The sequence below is a fragment of the Trichechus manatus genome, unplaced genomic scaffold (assembly GCF_000243295.1).
Source record: "Trichechus manatus latirostris isolate Lorelei unplaced genomic scaffold, TriManLat1.0 scaffold00007, whole genome shotgun sequence".
Taxonomy (NCBI): domain Eukaryota; kingdom Metazoa; phylum Chordata; class Mammalia; order Sirenia; family Trichechidae; genus Trichechus; species Trichechus manatus.
In genome coordinates, this window is record NW_004443943.1 from 5478027 (window position 1) to 5494270 (window position 16244).

Here is a 16244-nt window from a genome sequence, read left to right on the forward strand (position 1 = left end):
ATTTTTGGTATATCATCAATAAAATAATGATAAAACACTTAGCCATTCTGAGCGCCAGCTTCTTCTGTTGTAAGATCAGTGGTTAAGAGCTCAGCTGCTAACCAAAAGGTTGGCAGTTTGAATCCACCAGCTGCTCCTTCGAAACCTTATGGGGCAGTTCTACTCTGTCCTATAGGGTCTCTATGAGTCAGAATCGACTCGACGGCAATTTTTTTTTTTTTTGTTGTTGTTACGGTTATCATATATCAGTCTTAAAAAAAAAATTCAGGCTGTAACTTTTCCAAAGTCAAAAGTTATTGAGTGCCAGAGATGAGATTAAAATCTCCCTTTGGGTTTTAGAACATAAGTATTGGAATCAATACTACACTGGCTCCTCGATATTCCTTTCCATCTAGGTATCTGCCTTTCTTGAATTGATTTCATTTAAGCAGTCTGAAGGTTACCCTGATGGAAATGGACTATTTTCTAAAGGCACTTTGGAACCTTGGTCAACTCACCAGTTGCTGCAGCTTTTCCATTTCAGACCTCCAAGGCTGTTTACTATGACCGGACCTATTAGGTCAGGAATTTTTCTGCATCCAGCAAATACAGATGTAACCCACCTAGTTTTCTACCTGGAATCTTCCTTTCCAGTTGTTAAATCCAACTTACTTACCTGAGGAAATAACACGGTTTGAATGGCTAGTTTTTGTGATTTGGGCCAAATAACTTCATCTCTTTAAGTCTGTTTCTCCAACTGCAAAATATTAACTAGTTCATAGGACAGCTGTGAGGATTACAAGACATAATGTATGTAAAGTGTCTGGCATGTGGCAGACACTTAAATAATTGCTGTTTGTGGCATTTATTATCCTTCTGGTGTTAACTAATCTAGTGAGAAATGTTTTGTGGATGCTAATTAGAGTATAAAGCATGATTTATTTTTCTTTTTCCATACCTTTTTCTTTTCTTCGGAGCCCTGGTGGTGCAGTGGTTAAGAGCTCATCTGATAACCTAAAGGTCAGCAGCTCAGATCTACCAGCTGCTCCCTGAAAACCCTATGGGGTAGTTCTAATCTGTCCTAGGGGTCGCTATGAGTCGGAATCGACTTAATGGCAACAAATTTGGTTTTGGTTTGGTCTTCTTTTCTTTACCACAGTTTCATGCAACTTTCTTTGCAAAACATTCCTTAAATAGTGAATTTGTCTTTCTGGACTGTCAGCTATACTATGCTTTGGGTATATATTGATTTACATAAAAGTTTCTGATCTCTGCTTCCTTTAGATTTAAGGTACTTTGTAGGACTTTTTCATTCAGGGAAATACGTGGCCAGATAGTATCAGTATTCCAAATCTAAATAGTCACTATATGTGAGAAATTAGTCAATCACTTTAATATGCATAAATTCTTTTCATAACTAGGTTCCTGGATAAATTTACATTTTTACCCATTTGAACTCAGGAATCTACCTTAAAGAGTTTGAGAACTCCCCAGTGTGCTAGTAGTCTTGCCTAGTGGATCTGCAGTAGTATTTGGCATGCCTGTTTTCATACAAGGATGCTAGTTATGTTCTACCTACAGTATTCTGCATCTGTGAGTGCTCAACCCACTTCGGGTATGCCATGAGGTTGTACACCCTCTTGTGGTGATTTATTTTAACTAAATACAAAAGTGGTGATTACTAAAACTAAACAGTTGGAAAATAATATATCTTAATCTTGTTTTCCCAAGACATTTTATTGGGAAGGCTTAACAATCCATGAGGCCCTGGTGGTGCAGTGGGTAAGCATTTGGCTGCTAATCAAAAGGTCAGCAGTTTGAATCCACCAGCTGCTCCTTGGAAACCCTATGGGGCAGTTCTACTCTGTCCTATAGGGTCGCTATGAGTTGGAATTGACTGGGTGGCAACGAATTGGGTTTGGTTTTTTTAACCATAAGGTAAAATAACCATGCAAATGGATTGCTAGAAATTTTAAGGTATTATAAATTTTCTTGGTAATATTTACCACATAAGAAGCATGGTAATCACATAGATAACATTATTATTAGCAATTATGGGCCAAGAACTGTGCTAAGCACTTTAGCATGTTTGATATAATGGGACAATTTCTTCAGGGAAGACAGGATAATTTTTCATTCTGGCCATAGCACTCTTGTTTATTAGCCAAAATGGGGTATGTAGGACCAATAAAAAGGCATACTATTGATTATTAGTGTTTCCCTATAAATTAGACCATTTATTCACTTAGATCTGTTTACACAAATCAAGGTGGTATTCAGACACCCAGCTATTATGATAAGGTTGGCAAATAGTATAGAATGGAAGCAAAGGAATTGTGTTATATAATTTAGGCAGCATTTAAAAGGAACACTGTATATGGATTTATGTACTGTCCTGAGTTCTGTACTAGAAATTCCAAAGCAGTAAATAGTGGTACAACACAAGTAGATATCTACACTCTTAGAATCTTTATAGATTAACTTTTTTTTTTTTGTAATAGATATTTTGAAGAAATATCTTTTTATGAATACTGGGAAACAGGGAAAACATTAAATGTTAGCTGTTTTCCCAGTTTCAGCCATACTAATATTGGAGAGTATTTGTATTTGTATTCAGTTGCAACTGTAAAGTCATGAGTGCAAATGTTTTAAAAACAGTTGGTCATCTTATCAGCCAAGATGACAAGAACCTTCTGAAACCTTGCAGCAACTATTTGCCTTTAGAAAACCTATCCTGGCAATATATTTTTGTGGGAAGGCAAATGATTTTAACTCCAGATGCTACCCAATTATTTCTCATAGTAAATGGCAAGAGTATGTTGTAGTTAGAATGCACGTGTACAAAAACCTATGCATTGTCGTATGTCTAGTCTTTTTAGAATTAGTGTGCAGAACAGAACCCTTGCAATTTGGACTCATACATTGCCTCTATCATGGAACTGCTCAGTAATTCTACTTCACATTAGCAGAGATAGGCATTATAAGGAAACCTGGAAATGTTTCAGGTTTGTAAGGTAGCCACTAAGCTTTTTCTCCCTGCCATTATAAATTTATAAATTATTTCTGTACCTGAATTTCTGTATTTTTAGATTGATACTCTTAATAACTCTTAATATAAGGGCTGAACATTTTACAAGGTATGGGACTGTGGGAGGTGATGGACAAGGAATGCCTTGAGGGTTTTCTTTTTTTCCCTTGCCTCACTGTCATATATACCTATGTACTGGGCCATATATCTGCACTCATCTATGCCATTCAAGTTCCTAAAGGTAAAGAACACACAGTGCAAAAAATAAAGAGAAGTTGCTACCCTGTACTTTCTCATGTATGAATTCAAATTCAAATTCAAAAAGGATTTATAATGGCTTAATTCATTATGAACTAACAGATTGTATTTTTCATTTTGCAGAAGTCCACAAAAGGAAGACAGGATCCCAATGGCAGATGAGTACTATGAATACAAGCACATAAAAGCCAAACTGAGACTGCTCGAGGTCCTCATCAGCAAGCAAGATGTGGCCAAAACGATCTGAGGTCAGGAAATGTTCCTGATCACTTTCATCCAAGAAAAAAATTTAAAAATCAAGTTTATTTTCTCCCGCCATTCCTGCTAAGTAGTTTTGACATACTGAAAACTGAAGCACTTTAGTGGTAGTAGTAGTTGTTTCTAAGAAAGGATGGGAACTGTAATTATATATGAGGAAAAAACCCAAGCCAAACCCGCTGCCCTCAGGTCGATTCCGACTCATAGTCATAGTGACCCTATAGGACTCATAATGACCCTACAGGACAGAGTGGAGCTGCCCCATAGGATAGATTTGAACTGATGACCTTTTGGTTAGCAGTTGTAGCTCTTAACCATTGTGCCATCAGGGCTCCATATATGAGGAGGAGGAATGTAAATGGGGGGAAGAATACAAGTGACAGTATAATTAGAAGAAAAAAAAAAAAAATCCAGCCTGCCCCATGCCAAGGAGAAAACTCCGTCAATATAATTACTTAAAAAAATTATCTAATATTTTGTGAAACCTAAATAACATGTAGCATCCACTTGTTTAATGGGCTACTTGTTAGGGAAAGTCTGTTTAGTGTTCAGAGACTGCTTATGTTGATGTATGTGCAAAGACCAGTGAAAGGAAGAAAAGAAATTCTGCTTATGTTCATGTAGAAAGGGATGCAGCTAGTAAGAAAGTAACTTATTTGAAGCTTCTAATAGATTTTTAAGTGATTTTTAAAAATCTACTGCATTGTTCCTAAAGACTGCTAGGCTTTCAGTAACTCTAAAATATACTAGAATGTGTCACTGCTAATTTTTTATTTCTATATTAAAAAAAATCACAATATTTTATCTGTTATTTGAAATTTTACATTTCTAATTACCAAAGTTCATTCTGATAGCATGTACTTTGTGAATTACTATCTTTGTCTATAATTGACAGATGTTTATATTAAAATGTTGCATTAAAATTTGAAAATAGATATTTTGGATAGATACGTGTCTGTAGTATATAATCTAATGTGATCATAGTTAAGATTGCTAATCTTTTTGTTTAATAACTAAGATTATATAACTATTTTTCCATTGGGAATATGCATTTTTCTTAATGTTCCAAGATGTATACTTTGTAAAGTCGAAAAAGCTTTCTCATGAGCTATAGTTATTCTTGTTTCTGTACAAAATTAAACGTTTGAAAATTGTTTGCCATGACATCTTAGAAAAGAAGCCAGAGTATTTGATGTGCTTCATCATCTTCAGTATATGTTTTGTGTTACTTCGTACTAAAGCACATGTTTAGTATTTTTCTCTTTGGAAAAACAAGTAAAAGATGAACATTTTCTCTCATGTTGCAACCATGTTTGTATTTCTATTTTCTGTAATGTTTAAGCATGATGTTGAAGAAATTCACATTTTCATATAGTTTGGATGGGAAGAATACTATTTCAGAAGCAGACGATTTCAGAGACTTTTGTTTTCTCTGTATTTATGTGACATTTTATAACTTTTATGAATCAGAATAATGTCTTTCATAAATGTGTTTAATTAAAGTCATCTACTTGTAACAGGACAGATGCACAACTATTTGAGGTTTACAAACTGAATCTTTGATAAGGGAAGTGGTTTCGTGACATGTATACAATTGCTATTAAAATGTAACTCTATATATTCTATGATTGTAAATATTTTATACAACAATACAAATAAAATATTTTTCTATTATATTTATTATGTTGAAACACAGTAGTTGTTTCCTGTTAGCTAATATAAATAACATAAATAACACCGTCAAACAACAAGTTGGAAGTGCTGACAATTCTAGGCTTCAAGATTTAACTCATGCTGCAGTTACACCCTTTCATGCGGTTTGGAGTTACCCCAGTATTTGTTCAGTAGATTAAAATGAATGCATATTTAAACACCATTTATAAGCCATTATTTGATATTTTGCTAAAGCGGTCTATATAGAATTGTTCTGTTATGTTTGGCATAAAAGAAAAATAAAAACATTGCAGCATCTAGGCAATAAAGTGTCAGAAGAAGAACTTAGGATACATCATCATTGAAAGTAGTGGGAAGGGTAGGGAATAGGAAACACTACAATGACTCTGAATGAAATTTGAAATACGGTAGTCTGATTTTGGTGACAGCGGCATACGCATGCTTCAGTGGGAAACATCTGGTGATGAAAATGGACAACAGAGGATCAATGCTCCTAGGGGAAGAAAAGGGGCTGAGTAAGAAAGTGGGCATTAACGTCCAACACTGATATTACAGGTTTTGCAGCTGGGATCTTTCTTTGCATTTGCAGTAGACAAACTCATGAGCTGATGACCAGTGATTTCTGCCACGGTGCCCAGAGAAAGATCCACGGGGTCAGTGTATATGATTTCTAAAATGACATCCTGGGCATGATGGTAAACCAGCACCCCATCTTCTTCTGTGCAGGTCAAAAATTTATTATTCTTGGAATTTAGCTGAGGAAGGCGCTGCTTACAGAATTCATCTCCTGGCGATCCCTCAGGGGCAAGAACAAGAATCACATAATGATAAGCAGTGTACATACAGTAGAAGTCCCCAAAGTATAAGTTAGTATTGGGGTTAAAAAGTTTTTCTGCTGCAATTTCAAACCTGTATCTTCCATAAGGTGAATCCTGGGGTGGCTTCCCAGTATTGAATTCAGTGCTGCAGCTGAAGAAGATGCCTTCTAACTTTCCACTAATGGGAGAGCCATGGCTACCACTGTTATCTTTGACAGAGGGCTGCATAGCATTCCCATGATGTTCTCTGCAAGAGAAAAGAAATGGTCAATGGTCACTGCCTGGTACGATAGTGGTAATGCCACTAATTTGTCCATATGCATGGTGATAGGTCCAAAAGTCAACTGCCTAGCGTTAAAGGGCTTGCATGCCCACCCTACTGTGAGATTAAGGAGAATGCAATTTTTACATTACCTATAGATGACCCAGCTCTAGCCTCGACCCTAAGGTAAGGATATTCTACCACAAACGTTGGAGGTCTTCAACATAATAAAGTAAATTTCCTAGCAAGAAAAATTAAACTGGAATTAGAAATCTTATATCTATAATCACAGTCAGAAGTTTATTGAAGAGAAAACTAGACCAACAGAACTTGTTAAATATGTTCAATTTTTTTTCAGGCATGCCAGAATTTAGTTATAAAATTAGTGCTTTCCCTTATGTTAGCACAGTCAAATTGATTGATCAATTATCTAGCCACAATTTACTTATCAAGTTATCTCTCTTGCATTTTGCTTGAGACGGTACTGGTTATTCTCCTTTTGCCCTCACCCTCAGATCCATTCTCCATCCTTCTTGCCTTCTTTTGTGGCCTGGGACTCTAGTATTCAGGTCTTCCTTACCCCCTGGATTCCAGTTGGGTTCTGCCAGTCGGAGGCACCAGCAAGAAATAGGGTGGGAGGAAGAAAGCCTTGAACATGTCTTCTTCCACTTCCTCCATGCTTCAGAGCCTTGCAGTTCTGGCAGGACTGAGTTCTTCTATAACTACACATTTCCAACTACTGCTCCTTCTGGGTGGCCCCTATTCCTTTCCCCCTTTCCAAGAATAGTAAAACCTTTCATCTCTTAATAGTTCTTGGTTACTTTAGCATCCCTTATTAATTCCCTTAAACTTGCCTAAACCTCTGTTAATAGTACTTTTGTTAAATTCTCTATAGAATTACCCTTGAGTGTTTTTGTTTCTTGCTGGGTCCCTAACTGCTACCAGCATGACTTGGGATGAAGAGTACAAACTACTACTCAGACAAGGGAGGGTTCCCCCAACACTTAACATGCTTCTTACAGTTTGTGGGTCAGTGAGATGTGCGCAGGATCTGCCCCTGGCTTTGGAATAGCAATAGATATCAAAATCAAGTGCCCAGAATCACCTAGAAAGCATATTAAAAATGCAGATTCAAGGAAAGACCGGAACACTGTCAGAGATCAGAGGAGAACAGGAAACATGATGAATCAATGCAGTGTGGTATCCTGGATAGGACCTCATATTTTTACTCTTTCTGTTGTTTCTTCTTCCTTCCTGATGTTCCAAGATTCCTTCTTTTATCATTTCCTATCTTTTTCAAAAACTTCCTTTAGCTATTCTTTCAGGGTAAGTCTACTTGTGACAGATTCTCTTAGTTTTCCTTTTTCTGAGACTGTTTTGATTCCTTCTTCATTCTTGAAGGTATTTTCATTAGCTATAGGATTCTGGATTGACAGTTCTCTTTCAGAACTTGAAAAATGGTGTGTTATTTCCTTCTGGCTTTCCTGTTTTCTGATGAGAAATCCCCTGTCATTTGAATTGTTTATCCCTTACAGATAAGGTGCTGTTTCTCTTTTGCCATTTTGAAGATGTTTGTCTTTAGTGTTCAACAGTTGATGATGTGTCTCGGCATGAGTTATTTTGGGCTTATCCTGGTTGCTCAGCTTCTTGAATCTGCAGGTTTATGTCATTTGCCAAATTTGAGATGTTTTTAGTAATTATTCCTCTGAGTACTTTTTCAGTCCTATCCACTTTCTCCTCTCCTTTTGTGACTCTGGTGACATGAATTTCACATCTTTGGTTATAGTACCACAAGTTCATGAGGCTCTGCTCATCTTTGTCAATTTTCTCTCTGTTGTTCAGATTGGGTTATTTCCATTGTATCTTAAAGTTCACCGAAGGAGCCCTGATGGTGCAGTGGTTAAGTTGCTAACCAAAATGTTGGTGGTTCAAACCTACTAGCCTCTCCAAGAGAGAAAAATGTGGCAGTCTGCTTCCATAAAGATTACAGCCTTTGAAACCCTAGGGGCAGTTCTACTCTGTGCTAGAGGGTCACTATGAGTCAGAATTGACTTAACGACAATGGGTAAAAGTTCACTGACTTCTTTGCCCCCTTCATTCTACTGTTGGGTCCATCTATTGGGATGTTACTGTATTTTTAAGTTCTAAAATTCCCATTTCGTTTTTCATATCTTCTGTTTCTTTGCTGATTCTCTTTTCATTTGTTTCAAGTGTTTTGTAATTGCTTGTTGTTGTTGTTAGTTGCCATAGAGTCAGCTGACACATGGTGACCTCATGTACAAATGTACAACAGGAAAAAATATTGCCTGGTCCTGTGCCATCTTCACAATTGTTCATATGCTCGAGGCTACTGTTGGCCACTGTATATTCTGAGTGCCTTCCAACCTAGGGCGCTCATCTTCCAGCACTGCATCGGACAATATTCTGTTGAGACCCATAGGGTTTTCACTGGCTAATTTTCAGAAGTAGATCACCAGGCCTTTCTTCCTAATCCATCTGAGTCTGGAAGCTCCACTGAAACCTGTCCACCATGGCTGACCCTGCTGGTATTTGAAATACTGGTAGCATAGCTTCCAGCATCACAGCAACATGGAAGCCACCACAGTGCAACAAACTGACAGACAGTTGGTAGTGTAATTGCTTGTTGAAGCATTTTTATGGTAGCTATCTGAATATCCTTGTCAGGTCTAAGGCCACACCACACTGAATATGCCCTATCTCATCTGATCTCGAAAATCCTTGTCAGATAATTCCAAGATCTGTGTCATTTTGGTGCTGGTGTTCGTTGCTTGTCCTTTGTCATTTGAATTGAGATTTTCCTGGTTCTTGGTATATGTGAATTTTGGTTGTATCTTGTACATTTTGGGTATTAAGTTATGACAATCAGGATCTTTTTTAAATCTTCAGTATAACGAGGCCTCTCCTGACTCTGTACAGATGGCAGAAGTAGGTGGGGGGTACCAACATCATTGCTGTCAGGTAGGGGATAGAAGTCCAGATTCCCCACTCTAGCTCCAATGACATGGTAGGAGGAATTTACTACTGGGTGAAGGTGGGAGTTTTGGCTCCCCACTATGTCTCCACTATCATTCTGGCTGGGAAGGGGAAGAGGCACCTCATTACTGCTCCCTATGTGGTCTTCACTGACATTGTAAGGGCAAGTTTCATTACTGCTGGCCTTTTACCAAAAAGTCCTGGCTTCCACTAGGCCTCCTCACCCTGAAACCACCCCAGTGGGGAGAAGGATGGGCACCGTTGCCACCAGGTGGGGGATGCAAGTCCAGGATCCTCGCTTGGGCTTCCCTGACACAATCCCTGCAGGGGGGTGTTGGGGGAAGGTGCCTTCTTACAGCTGGGCTAGGTGGAAGACTAGGTTTCCCATTTGGCCTTGGTTAGTGGGGGTAGGGATGGGACTGCAGTTTTTTTCCATGGTGTTTAGATGGAGAAGAATGGTTATTGCCTAAAAGTTTTATCTGTCTTCCAAGGCTGCCCCTTTTCTAGTCCTTTGGGTAGAGAGAGCAGATTTTCTGGGGGATTTTTTTTTTTTTTTGCCTGTGCCTATAGGCATATCTGGGTTGCTGGCTTCTCTCTCCAGTACCTAGTCTAGAATATAAGGGGGAAAAAATCCAAGAAACTCATCACTGTGTCATTCCTTGAGTCCTGAAGTCCTCAGCTAGTCTACCTTCTCCTCTTCACTACACACACACACACACACACACACACACACACACACACACACACACACTGGAATTTTCAGCTAAGAAAAGTATCTTAATATTAGTGACAGACTATTAACTTTGAGGATTTACAATCTGGTGCCGAAAGTACAAGATTTCCTACCAATCTCAGTGGATTCCTGAAGATAAAACTTTCAGATATAAAAAAGAACTTTAAGGACATATAAGTAGTCCCTTCCTGTTAGGCTACCTAATCAAGATGCGCAATGAGAAACAGAAAAAGTGGTATTTTCATGTGGAGTAAGGACAAGTAATGTTCACTTAGGAATTCATTCCTAGAGGAAGAGAATGAAATGAGCTCATTCTATAGAGACTGAGTAAGAATTTATCTCGGGCTTTCTCATAATTTATAATGATTTGGAAAGTTTATCAGACAAGTGAAAGGTTCCTTTCCATTCTGAATAATGAGATGACTTTTAAATGGATTCTGATCAAGGAAGGTGTCCTGATTAGAGTTTATTACATAAAAAGAAAATCAAGATCCACTGAAGTTAATGTCTACTATTCCTTTAAGGGAGCCCTGGTAGAGCAGTGGTTAAGAGCTCAGCTGCTAACCAAACGGTCAGCAGTTCAAACCTACCAGCCACTCCTTGGAAACTCTATGGGCAGTTGCACTTTATCCTATAGGGTCGCTATGAGTTGGAATCGACTTGATGGCAACAGGTTTTGGTTTTATGGTTTTACTCTTTTAATAAAATTAAAAAACAAAAACAAAAACTGTTGAAAAACTGTACCATGCTTTGGCAAGTGATTTTATTTATATATACAGCATTAAGGTATATAATTTATATGAATTTTACAACTCACATTATGAAAAATCTAAAAAAGATAAATTTCCTCATTAGTAAACGTATCTTTCATGCTAGTAGCTTAGAATCTCTCTCTATACACACACACACAATAACTTTTTCCATTTTTCAGGTGCTCTGACTTTACCTTTTTTCTTTTTGAAATGATTTTTGAAAACTGTCTAAACCCAAAAACCCACTGCCATCGAGTTGATTCTGACTCATAATGACCTCACAGGGTTTCCAAGGCTGTAAATGTTTTTGGAAGCAGATTGCCACGTCTTTCTCCCACAGAACTGCTGGTGGTCTCTAACCACAGGTGAATGCTTTAATCACTGTGCCACCAGGGCTCCTTAGACTATATACAACACAACAAGTCATTGCTCTTGAGTCGATTCTGACTCATAGCGACCTTACAGGACAGAGGAGAACTGCCCCATAGGGTTTCCAAGGAGCGACTGGTAGATTCGAACTGCTGAACTTGATTAACAGTCCCAGCTCTTAACCACTGAGCTCACCTGAAAACAAAGGTCAGTTCCCACCCAAAGGACAGGGAAAATCATAAGAGAAATACTGACCTCCAGTGGCCACCTAAAATAGATATTAGCAATACTCTAGGCATCTAACCCTAGTACCAAAGATGTAATTACTTATTCCGTTGATGTATTCTTTTCTAAAGAAAATAGTGATTGTGAATTTTTTTTTCTATTTTTTATGCTGAACAAATATAAAGAAACACCTTTCTTGCTGAGAATTCTCAATCAATTTGTGGTTGATTTCTTTGCAGTCTCTAAATTAGGTGAATGGCATTTGCCAGGAATTATATGAACTCTAGGGTAAAGACTTTACCAGCTAATAGAATGGTGGACTAAATTCTGTATTTAAAAATTATTCAAAGAAAAGGCAGGAATGTTTCTCACCACATAAATACATACGATATTGCAAAGTATTTCATTTGAAGAGCAAAGACACATAAATCCACTTCTCCCTATTCATTTCCTTTGCTTTTTCCACAGTTTTGAGCTACTTTAAATCTGGAACCATGATCTTGACTTAGGAAAAACTAGGGAAATATGAAACTTAAAAAAAAAAAAAAAGCTTCCAAAACTTTTTTTTATATACAGTCCTGTCAATTTAAGAATCCTTTAGAGTCTAAAATGAGAGTGAGGCTTGTAAAATGACAAAATTACAGGGGTTGCTGTGTAAAAGTTTGAGGAATCTATACAGCATTTGTCATTTTAAAAGCCTCAGTCTCACTTGAAAACACTCATCTGCCTATTTACTCTCCTGAAATTTTTTTATACAAATACAAAAGTGCTGTAAGTATCAAAACTACCTGTGAGATAGAGTTCTTTTGACTATTTAGAATCTGTTTCCAGGGATAAACATGGGCAATCTTAGAAATACTAGTCAAATCACTGGCCTAGAAATTAAAAGTAATCGAAGGAGATTGTCCTATTGAATAATTCAAGATAATAGTTGAAAGATTTCCAGTTAGTCAAAAGCCTACAAATCCCAACTGATTCACCATAATATTTCATGAAATAGTCACCCTTTTATTCTCTCATTTTTAATGTCCAAAAGGGGCCCACAAAAAGAGGAGAAAACGTAGTAGTCTCCATGAGGCAGAGGGCATTGAGTGAGTGGGTATTAGGCAAGGGATGTATGCATGAAATATTCATCAATATAAACACTGAAGGTTTAAGATATTCCAATTAAAATATACAGGAATAAATATTTCAAATGATTATGGAAAGGAATCTAAGTGAAATGGGAAAATCCTATGATCTGATTTGTTATACTTATTCTGGGAAATAAAAGCAGCGTACAATTAAGTATTTTAAAAAGAAAACTGAAATTACTATTTGACAGAACTAGAAGCAAAGGGAAATAGGCACAGAATTTAGAATGGTATTTAGTAAAAGAAATCACTATATATTTTTCATTCTTACCGAATATAGTCAAAATATTCTTTGTGTTGGTTACGATAAAAAACAGAAAATTTAAGCATACGTCCTGCAATCACTTCGGCCTTCTCCAACAGTTGTGTTAGATGAACCTTTGAATAGTCTGAAAATAACAAAAAAGTCTGTTATTAAAACAGTGCCAAAAGTACATGCTTAATAAGCTGAAGAAGATTAAAATTCACTTCTAGGGAGTTGGAAAATACTTTAGAAAAAGAAAACATTAATTGTCTTTGTGAGACACATTTTTCTTTCTACAAAATATTTGTGTAATGGTTTATGGTTGTTTCTTAGAATACCCTTGCATTTCTTCATTCTTTGAGATTAAAGATCCCAAAACAAAAATATGTTAAATAAAGAAAATGGATTCTGCATAACCCGAATAATACTATCAGCACCTTACCAGCTTTTCTTTAATCAGTTGATAAGTTGAAGAAAAGAAGCTTATAACCCACAAATCAATAGCAAAGCTGAAAAGGACCAATAATATCACTATTTAATAATCTATTCCCTAAATCTATAAGCTTGGCAAAGCAGATTATAATATGACCATTTTACTAACGTAGAAATTGAAGCTTGTCAAAATTTAATGATTTGCCTAATGTTCATACAGCTAGAAACTTAGAGACTGTCTTCTGGTGCTTGGTTGAGGCTCTTTGGGTACAAAAGACTTCAAAATCTAAAGCACCTGCTAAAGTAATCTCATTCTTTTTGACAACTTTTTGTTTGGAAAACTGTTTGGGAATTGTCAAAATCCTGCACCAGGAAAAATTTTGGCTTATAAAGATTAGTAAGATTTTCCAAAAAGAAGCAATCTAGTTGAACTGCACAATTTACTTGTTGGCTCACTGCTTCATTTATTTAGATTAGAACATGCTATGTACTAAGCATCATGCAACATTAGATTATTAGGTTAAAAGAAAAAAAGACATTCTTCTTCCCCTCAACTAACTCACAGTCTAGGGAAGAGGTAAGTATCTAGACAATTATGGTAAGTATTGGGGCCCTGGTGGTGCAGTGGTTAAGAGCTCAGCTGCTAACCAAAAGGTCTACGCTTCAAATCTACCAGCCACTCCTTGGAAACCCAATGGGGCAGTTCTACTCTGTCCTATAGGGTCACTATGAGTTGGAATCAACTCGACAGCAACTAGTTTGGTTTCATTTTTATGGTAAGTATTAAGAGGGACATTGGTGGTTCAGTGGTGGTAGAATGCTTGCCTGCCATGCAGGAGACCAGGGTTCTATTCCTGGCCAATGCATCTCATAAGCAGTCACCACCCATGTGTCACTGGAAGCTTTTGTGTTGCTATGATGCTAAACAGGTTTTTGAGGAACCTCCAGACAAAGATGGACTAGGAAGAAAGGCGTGGTGATCTACTTCCAAAAATCAGTCAATAAAAACCTTATGGATCACAATGGTCTGATCCACAGCCAATCATGGGGGATGGCACAGGACTGAGCAGCAGGTCCTTCCACTGTACATGGTATCAGGGGCTGATCTGACAACAGCTAACAGTAACAGTGGTAAGTATTAACGTTTTAAGATTGGGTTAAGCACAGGGTTTTATCTCTGTCACAGACTAGAAGTAAATTTGCTTGTGGTAGTCTTGAGGTTATAGATTGTATCCATCGCCATTTTATTTCTAATACTATGCACAGTGCCTAGCACACAATCTGTGCTCAACTAATGTTGAATGAATTAGATGTCAAGATTAAAAGACAACTTACATGAAAGAGCTTTCTCAAAGATTACAGAGTTGAGGTCACTGATAAAGCTTGGGTAAAAGTGTCCAAATTATTTTGGAAAACTGAAACAAGCTTTGGACACATAAGTTCTCCTTCGATTTTACCCATCTTGTTGTTGTTAGGTGCTATCAAGTCAGTTTCGACTCATAGTGACCCTATGTACAACAGAACTAAACACTTCCTGGTCCTGTGCCATCCTCACAATTGTTGTTATGCTTGAGCCTACTGTTGCAGCCACAGTGTCAATCCATCTGTTGAGGGTCTTCATCTTTTCACTGGCCCTCTACTTTACCAAGCATGATATCCTTCTCCAGGAACTGATCCCTCCTCATAACATATCCAAAGTATGTGGGACATAGTCTCGCCATCCTTGCTTCCAAGGAGCATTCTGGTTGTACTTCTTCCAAGATAGATTTGTTCATTCTTTTGGCAGTCCACAGTATATTCAATATTCTTTGCTAACATCATAATTCAAAGGTGTCAATTCTTCTTCAGTCTTCCTTATTCATTGTCCAGCTTTTGCATGCATATGAGGCAACTGAAAACACCATGGGTTGGGTCAGGTGCACCTTAGTCTTCAAGGTGACATCTTTGATTTTCAACACTTTAAAGAAGTCTTTTGCAAAAGATTTGACTATTGCAACGCATCTGATTTCTTGACTGCTGCTTCCATGGCTGTTGATTGTGGATCCAAGTAAAATGAAATCCTTGGCAATTTCACACTTTTCCCCATTTACCATGGTATTGCTTATTGGTACAGTTGTGAGGATTTTTGTTTTCTTTATGTTGAAGTGTAATCCATACTGAAGGCTGTGGTCTTTGATCTTCATCAGTAAGTGCTTCAAGTCCTCTTCACTTTCAGCAAGTGTCATCTGCATAAAGCAGGTTGTTAATGAGTCTTCCTCCAATCCTGATGCGGCGTTCCTCTTCATATAGTCCAGCTTCTCGGACTATTTGCTCAGCATACAGATGGAATAGATATGGTGAAAGGATACAACCATGATGCACACCTTTCCTGACTTTAAACCACGCAGAACTCCCTTGTTCTGTTTAAATGACTGCCTCTGGATCTATGTACAGGTTCCTCAAGAACACAATTAAGTGTTCTGGAATTCCTATTCCTCGCAATGTTATCCATAATTTATTATGATCCACATAGTCAAATGCCTTTGCATAGTCAATAAAACACAGGTAAACATCTTTCTGGGATTTTCTGCTTTCAGCCAGGATCCATCTGACATCAGCAATGATATCCCTGGTTCCACGTCCTTTTCTGAATCCAGCTTGACTTGCTGGCAGTTCCCTGTCAATATAATGAGGCAGTCGCTTTTGAACGATCTTCAGCCAAATTTTGCTTGCTTGTGATATTAATGACATTAATTGATAATTTCTGCATTTGCTTGGATCACCTTTCTTGGGAGCAGGCATAAATATGGATCTCTTCCAGTTGGTTGGCCAGGTAACTGTCTTACCAATTTCTTGGCATAGACGAGTGAGCACTTCCACTGCTGCATCTGTTTGATGAAACATCTCGATTGGTATTCCATCAATTCCTGGAGCCTTATTTTTCTGCCAATGCCTTCAGTGCAGTTTGGACTACTTCCTTCAGTACCATCAGTTTGTAATCATATGCTACTGAAATGGTTGAACATCAATTCTTTTTGGTATAGTGACTCTGTGTATTCATTCCATCTTCTTTTGATGCTTCCTACATCGTTTAATATTTTCCCTG

General features: G+C 37.6%; 2 protein-coding genes across 6 annotated transcripts in view; one reads left to right on the forward strand and one right to left on the reverse strand.

Moving 5' to 3' along the window:
- FAM13C (family with sequence similarity 13 member C) overlaps window positions 1-3676 on the forward strand; it is a 138961-nt gene extending 135285 nt beyond the window's left edge. For 3 of the 5 annotated variants that reach the window (XM_004369870.1, XM_004369869.1, XM_023739381.1), the window contains one exon: window positions 3389-3512. In XM_004369870.1, the coding sequence (XP_004369927.1) occupies window positions 3389-3512 (124 nt within the window). Of the gene's footprint in view, window positions 1-3388 lie in introns of all 5 variants that reach the window. The other 2 variants (XM_004369868.1, XM_004369867.1) reach the window with 2 other exon arrangements.
- A 1327-nt stretch (window positions 3677-5003) lies between these two features.
- The window catches only part of PHYHIPL (phytanoyl-CoA 2-hydroxylase interacting protein like), a 65438-nt gene continuing 54197 nt past the window's right edge, over window positions 5004-16244 (reverse strand). The window contains exons 4-5 of the mRNA XM_004369871.2: window positions 12755-12872; window positions 5004-6262 (exon numbers count right to left, since the gene is read on the reverse strand). Coding sequence (XP_004369928.1) covers window positions 5728-6262; window positions 12755-12872 — 653 coding nt within the window. The 3' untranslated portion in view covers window positions 5004-5727. The remainder of the gene's footprint in view (window positions 6263-12754; window positions 12873-16244) is intronic.